General features: G+C 35.3%; 1 protein-coding gene across 1 annotated transcript; it reads left to right on the top strand.

Moving 5' to 3' along the window:
• Positions 1 to 1,126: 1,126 nt before the first annotated feature.
• LOC131039487 (protein EDS1) lies at positions 1,127 to 5,709 on the top strand. The gene is made up of 4 exons (XM_057972270.2): positions 1,127 to 1,529; positions 1,840 to 2,161; positions 3,454 to 4,212; positions 4,710 to 5,709. The coding sequence occupies exons 1-4, from the start codon at positions 1,504 to 1,506 to the stop codon at positions 5,475 to 5,477; spliced, it is 1,875 nt and encodes a 624-aa protein (XP_057828253.2). The 5' UTR covers positions 1,127 to 1,503; the 3' UTR covers positions 5,478 to 5,709.
• Positions 5,710 to 8,055: the final 2,346 nt, after the last annotated feature.

The raw sequence follows: 8,055 nt of genomic DNA, 5'->3' as shown, positions 1-8,055 counted from the left end.
GGTGCATGATTCATCCATGATAAGAAATATTTTAGGAACTGTTTTAGGAATGGTAACAAATGATTATGAATATGAAAGTTGTGGTTTCAATAGAAAAGTCAGTGAATCTACTAAAAGAGAAACATCATGCATTAGAATTGTGTGTAAGAGACAACCACACAAAATGACATCTAGAACATAAAATGAAAGATTGAAATATACACCTTTCTCCTCCATAAAGATGCCTATATGTTTGACAACCTCATATAAAAACACCATTAAAAACTTTACATGTTAGTTCTCTCATTATATAACACCTAAAATATTTAACCACCTCTTACAAACACCATTAGAAATTTCACACTCCATTACCCATTATATAGAGGAAAGGGCCTAGTAGTTGTGCACCCTAATTTCATGCTTCTCAAAAACATACATGACAAGAATTACTTTCAAGTTTTTATCATGCCTTACTAGGTAAGTCCCTTGCTTAAACCTAACATTTCATGATCATGTCATCAAATATGATGCCACATTGGCACACTTTTATTGAGGTGTCATAGAAGACCCAAAAAAGGTTAGATTTTGTTGTCGTGCACTAAGTTATGCCATTTGTCCATCAAATCATGTTTTCTGTGTGCATTAAAGTGACATCATGTAATTTATTACTATTTAGATCTAATGAGCACATACTATTCAGTTTAATAATAATGATCAATATTGATAACCCTAAAATTGCAAATAATAATACTATACTATTAAAAATAATAATATTCAAACTTGCGAATGTTATATCAATTATTAACATATGCTCAACTATTGAATCCTTTCCCTAACACTTATTTATATTGTTATGATCAAAAATAAAGTTCTCAAAACTATTTTTTACGATTTTACTTCCACCAAACTTTATAAATTTTATGATAACTTTACATTACAAACGTTCAACTTAAAAAACCTTAACCTGTTGGTGAAGTTGAATGATTCTAAATGATTATGAGTCTTGTTGAGTGCAAGGCACCAACGTTATAAGGATGAGGCCAAGATTATACTCGATTTGATAGAATAAATACCCTCATTGCTTGACTTTTAGTTTAAAAATATCAGTCTAAAGACGGGAACTCTTATGAATGATATAAAATCTTCCATTAGAAAATAACTTCAAAACTAGAAAAAAAAACAAAAAAACAACCACCTTATGGCCTGGTTTCAATGTTAGATTCCAAGAGAGAACAAAAATAATCCAGTGACTAGATTTTTTTAATGATCTGAAATATTAGTGGAAGATTCCTTCCAAATATTAGTGGAAGACGTCCCTTTCTATGTTCGCTTGCCAAGAAGTTTCTGCAGAAGCAAAATTTCCACACTTGTTCCCTCGTTTGACAAGTTCAACAGGGAACCCATGTACTCCTCTGCAGCTATACATACAGCGCTTGCTTTCATTCAGATCATCACGAGGGAGGAAACCCATTCTATTGGGAATTACAGCACTAATTTGAAGTGCTAATCCAATTTCTCTTACTCATGGCTTACAGTTCGGTTTTTGCAACGTTAGTATTTTTGTGACCGTTTCATTCTGTGTGTTAATGTTTTGCAGCCCTGTATTAATTTTTTCAGATCATCGATACTTCAATTTCGCTTTAGATCATAAATAAATTTTCAATTTTGCATTTAGTACACTGGCTTTCTTAAAAACTTTCTGTGAAAGTATTGTTGATCTATCATCAGGATGGATAACATTCTAATCAGTGAATATACTTGGATAAATCCTGCATAATATTTCATTCTAAAGGATTTCTAAGGACTGTTATATCTCATTTGAATACTGCACTCATTTGTTCTTGTTTGTGTTGAGTGTAGGTTTGAAGGACAGGTGAATATCAAAGCAAGTTTGGTTGAGGCAAGAAAGGCAAGTTATGCTGCTTACAGCAGAACTAATGGATATGTCAAGGAAGAGATTGGCAATAATACAACTTGCTTTGCCTTTCCTGGTACTCTGGATTCCAGCGCCTTCTGTCAATCAGAGACCAAATTTAATGTTTGCAAAATCAATGTGGGCAATAATTATTTCAAGTCCATGGTAGATGGGACTACAAGAAAGGATCCTCGCGAACCAGCCCTTGTCCACAAAGAGGCTCTCAACAAATTTTTACATATCTGGGACGGCAACCTCAAGCAACAGGTTTGTAGCATCATCAGTGAGTTATTTCTAGACTTGATTGTTCAGATTTGACTATGAAGAGGGCTAAAATGTAATAAAAAGTTTGGAATCTGTACGTATACGGCCTGAATTCATGTCTAAGAAACAATATGAGTTGCTAGCAATCTACTGAGCTCTAGAGAGTACTTGACATCGATACCCAGTATAAGCAGAACGTTTTGCAAGCTGGGTAGTTGCTTTATAGATTTGAGTTCCATGGCTAAAATTAGGCATTATGAAGGAGAAAAATTACCCTCAGTCAAAAGTGGGTTTTTGTGCAATTAGTATTCTAGAGAGTCCACCCAGAGGATTACACCTCTGTGTAATTGTAGTTCTTATGAATTGGCATTTAAAGGATGACTATGCCAGGTGTCATGTAGTGGGATAACCTGGGGCAACGTCAAAAGGAGTTATTCCTCCAAAAGCCTCACAGGTTTCAGGCCTATCATTTGGGCGCATCCTAGGCCAGACCTAAGATTCAGTAGACTTGACTAGAATGCCCTTAATATGGATCACTGCAGTTTCATTCCTACAATTTTGGAGTAAATCTACTCACTTTCTTATAGGTTCATCCATTTTCCCAACTGATCTGATCTGATCCATTTAGGAGAAAAAATACCACCAACAACACACAAAAAAGACAGCTTTACCATTACAGTGAAGTCTGAAAGGGTCCAGATTCTAGCTTTAGCCTAATCAACTTGACCAAGGGTTTGGGTAGTGGTTAGTTCTCTTGACAGCCAAAGACGGCAAATTCTACCTGAAGGCAGCCAAGCCCAAACCAATTTTGATTATAAATAGTTTTAAGTCCAGTTTATCCATCCATCTATTCATTTGTATGTATCTATCCAGCCAAACTCAACAAAGGAGAATGGAGGAATTTTGAAACTACTTAAAAGAATGTCCTCTGACTACCAGATTTATTAATCTAATACTCTCCCTTCTGTCATTGTTCAAGTCCTCCGTGTAGAGAGGGTTTTTGAGTCCTCTGTGATCTAGCAATCTTCTATGTAGTATGATATATTTAGCCACTCCAGCGATCATTATTACAAGAACTTTATGACTGGGTAATACGAAAGCACAGTTTTTAGAAGGGAAACATCTTAGTCCAGTTGCAACTCTCAAGTCCTATCGTCATATAGCTGAGTTTACTGATTTCATTGTTATGTGGTACCTTTTGATAACATTGCATTTCGTTTTCACGTATATATTCTTTGCTAGATTGTATGGCTTTGTATTTTGTAAGCAATTAAACTATCTTTTTATTCTTGCAGGTTGTAGAAGCACGGGGCAAAGGAAAAACTATTTTATTTACAGGCCATTCCATTGGAGGTGCAATTGCCATTTTGGCCACACTCGCAAGTTTGGAGGAGTGGGGTAAGGACGCCCCTATTTTTGGCTCCACATTTGGTTTTCCTCTGGTTGGAGATGAAGTTCTTGCCAGAGCAGTTCGTAGGCAGGGGTGGGCCAATCATTTCTTCAATGTTGTTTCAAGGAGTGATGTTTTTGCCAGAACTCTGTTAGCTCCTTGTGTATCTGTGTCTAAGCCTTTGGAATCCCTACTGCCTTACTGGCAGAGGTCTGTTGAGCAGATGAATGATGATGATGCAGACATTCTCATGGAGCCTGCAGACCTGGACTTTCCCATGTATTTACGCACTGTCCTGCATCATGCTTGTGCACTGGTTAACTTCATCAGTGCTACAAATATGGAGCCTACAAACAAACTGATAGCAAGTCTTAAGCCTATGGTCAAGTTAAGCCCTTACAGACCATTTGGGTATTATCTGTTTTGCTCAGACAAGGGAGCTCTTTGTGTTGAAAACTACGAGGCTGTGTTGCCGATTCTATTTTATTCCTTGGCTACTTGTCAAGATCAGGCTTCTATCTCAGACCACACTGGGTATGATAGAGTCTTCCATGCCAACACAAACATTGTAATGTTGGAAGGGTTTTCGAAGCTTCCTTTATCACAAGGTGCATCGACTTCTGCAATTGAAATCCAACTGGGTGCTCTTGGACTTGGGATTCAGGTAAGCATCTTGACACCATTAATCTTTGATTATCTGCAAACTAAAAATTAGCCATTTTTTCAAAGCCAGGTCTCAAATGTACTCTCATTATTATCTCAACTCATGCCTTTTAATTTGAATTCATCATTGCAAAAATTGTGTTGAATATTTATTTCCTTCAGTATAAAAATAGAATTTAAATGTTTCACTTAGCTGAACAGAACTACAGATTAACTAGCAATCAGGTATGGAAACCGATATAAGATTCGATAAATGAAGTTTCCATTAATGTAACCTGCAAAAGTTAACCGTTGGTTTACCAAGCCTCAAATTTAGGCACCAACCTAATGAATTAATTTATACTAATATATGTATCAGCCTATTATTTAGCAATAATATATTTAATTTATATTTTATAAGTGTAAATATTATTTTTATCTGTTTTCTTCTTTCTGATGATGGATAATATGAAAAATTCATACCAACCATTAAAAATTAGTCTTTATGTTTCTTGGCAGAACACTGGAGCCAGACTTGCTCTGAGAGCTGCAGGAGAGGTGGAAGACAAGCTCATAGAGAACCAGAACAAACTAAAGGCAGAAATGGTGAAGTTAGAGGAAGCAGGACACATGACAAAATTGAAAGAGTATAGAAACAAGTGTGTAAGCCATAGGAATATGGGATACTATGACGCTTTCAAGGAACAAAAGGAATCGTCAGATTTTCATGCCAACCTCAACAGGTTAAACCTGGCTGCCTTTTATGACAGGCTTGAAGATATGGTGGAGACTCACCAGGTGCCTGACGACTCTCAATTCATTGAAGATTTGATAAAAGAGGGAACAGAGTACAGGCGTCTGGTGGAGCCTCTTGACATTGCTAATTATTACAGGCTGGGTAAGCATGAGGACTCTGGTCATTATATGAAAAATGCAAGGCCTCGTCGCTATAAAGCTCTTGAAAAATGGTTGGCAGACATACAACTCAAAGCCAACAATCAGGCCCTGCTTCATTTTCAGCCAGACATAACTAAGGACTCCTGTTTCTGGGCTTATGTAGAAGAAATTTCATGGATGATGAGTAATCCAAGGGAAGACGCAGAGGCTGTAAGGGCCAAGGTTAACAAATTCCAGAATGATGTGAAACAAATGATGGACAGAAATGAGTTGCGTGTGGAGGAGGTTATGATAGGGGAATCCAGTTTTGTGAAATGGTGGATGAAGTTAAGCCCACAAGACCAACAAGCCTTCCCTATCTACTCTATCTTTTTGCCAGGCAGAAATTGATGCCATTAGTACCAGACCTTCCTTTGGTTTTCTTAATAAATTAGCTGATACTGTAGTTGAAGTGGACCAATGGGTATGTAGACTCGTAGAGTACTTTTATTTTTAACTGCTTTTGTAATGTCACCCACTAGTATTTTTGCTGGTTATTTGAAGAAAACGATGTAACTTATTTCAATACTGGTTTGCATAGGGCATTGCAGAATTGATAGCTGCTTTTTGGTTCTTCTTTGCATCCGCGATTGTTATCTTGTAAATATTTGTTTGTTATCTTTGTGCAAACTGTTCTTTGCTGATCTGTTATGCATTGGCACTGTATCATTCTGCAGTATTTAACTGCAATTTCACATTTGTAGTCTGCATTATAAGTTTATTGTAGTGAAACAAATGGTAAGCTTGAGAAGATATAGTTTGACTTTTTTTTATAATGTTTGGGAACCATTTTTCCTGCAACTTTAATAAACATCGAGTTTGGCAAATAGGATATCGGTTGCTAAGTCTAATGAGGTGGGTGCTGCTAAGAACAAGGAGGAAGAGAACCTATAAATTGAGTGAAGACAATGGAGAAAGAAAATACTTGTTTGGAGAAAGCGGAATAGATGAAAACCACATAAAGGGTATTAATGATTACGGAAGACCTATAGGATTGTTGTTAGGGGAATGTAGTATCAATGAGGCTTAAACCTACCACAATTTATAAAAAATCTTTAAAATAAATTAAAATTGTCAAACATAATAACCAAGTTAAATGATTGATTTATGGAACTCCTAAAAAATATGGAAATCTTAATGATTTAAAGGAGTTGGTGAATATGAGTATAAGGAAATTAAGAAGAGAGGATATAGAAAAGGAGGAATAAATTAAAATGAATTTGGGCATCGAATTAAGGTCATTAACTAATAAAATATCACTTACAAACAAAAAGATGAAAAGGTGGTTTGAAGAGTCACAACCTCCTAACCAAGATCTATCCACTCGTGCATATAAGAATAGAATAATTTTGATAGAAGAGATGCTACAAGATAAAGAAGAAGAAAAGAAGGCAAAAAAAAGAAGACAATGGACAAAGACATTGCATGTTAGAAGAACCACTATCACATACCTAGAAGATTGAATGGTTTACATTTGGATTGTACAAATATATAAGAGTGTCTCTAGATGGAAGAGTCTTTGACTCCTATAAATATCTAATTATAATGGCATATTTGGTTGAGGCATAACCCTAGTGGAGACCAAAGAAAGATGAAACAAAATAAACTAGAAAAGAACTTCAATTAGTAGCACAAAAATTGGCAACTTAGAATGAAATAATAGCCAAAGGAGAAATCAAGATGGCCAAATTAATGTGGCCCACTTACTACCACTAAGGAGGACATATTTGGAATGAGTGCCTAAAGGAACAAGGAGAAAGGACATCAACCATATTACATGTGGAGGTTAAAACAATAAAGAATAATTCAATATATTATGTCATCTATAGAGAATGGGACACCGACCTCATTGAGGACTCTTCTAATTATCAACCTCAAGTACAAAATGGACGGAATCATTACAACCAAGCATGCCCTAGTCTAACAATGCCATAGATATAGAGATAGGAATATGGATTATGGAGGTTATGGACAACCACCTCGGAGGGATAAAAAAAAATTGCTTGCACAATGCACAATAACTCACCGCAAGACTATATTGAAGATAACCAATAATCAAACTACAAAGGTGGAGAAGGATGAGGAATAAATAATCAAAGAAGGAATGGTGCCAAATGTTTCAATTGTGGGAAAGTATGTCATTATGCAATAGAATGTTGAGGTGAAAAGAAAAAAATGAATGTCCTTTCTATGGAAATGAAATCCATGACCTATACTACTGTGAAAATGTAATATGATTCTTTCAAATTGTAGGAACACCCTCTAGAAATGATGATTTGCAAAGAGGAGCTAAAGTTATAAGGAGAGTACCACTAGAAGAGGTGAGATGTTGCCAAAGGATGGATGTATGATCCTCTGACATATCATGAGGAGTATTCTAGAGAGAAGAAAATAACATAACTTAAGAAAAGAAAAGGTCTAATCCAAAGAAGAATAAAGCCACAATTTGCACAAGGTAGGGGAATAACACCCAAAAAATATAGAAAGAAATTGAAAAAGACAATTAAGAGTCTAGTTTGAAATAAAGATATTATAAGTACTTATGGCCAAACAAACAACAACATGACAAAGTGGTAGAAAAGTATAACATCTCTATAATTAAATAGTTACATAATTTCACAAAATAGCATAAATTAATAAATTATATTTACCTTAGCTCATAAATCGATTTCTAAAATAATTAATCTTATCTCTAAGATTACTTTAGCAATTAGAAAGGAACTTTTTTTAATAAAAGATAATCCTATTACATGGATTTATTTGCATGATCTCCTTTTAGTTAGGAAAAACATACAATCGATAGAGAAGATAAAGACCATATTCGTCAATAAACACATTTAATTTTAGATTGTAGAATAGCTAACACTATATGAGGAATGCCATTTATTAAAAAGGAAAAAGGAAGGAATTTAAGCTGGTTCAAGAAGCA

The sequence above is a fragment of the Cryptomeria japonica genome, chromosome 9, assembly GCF_030272615.1.
Source record: "Cryptomeria japonica chromosome 9, Sugi_1.0, whole genome shotgun sequence".
NCBI classification, from domain to species: domain Eukaryota; kingdom Viridiplantae; phylum Streptophyta; class Pinopsida; order Cupressales; family Cupressaceae; genus Cryptomeria; species Cryptomeria japonica.
Note: the sequence above shows the minus strand (reverse complement) of the source record. Positions and strands in the feature narration are given on the sequence as shown.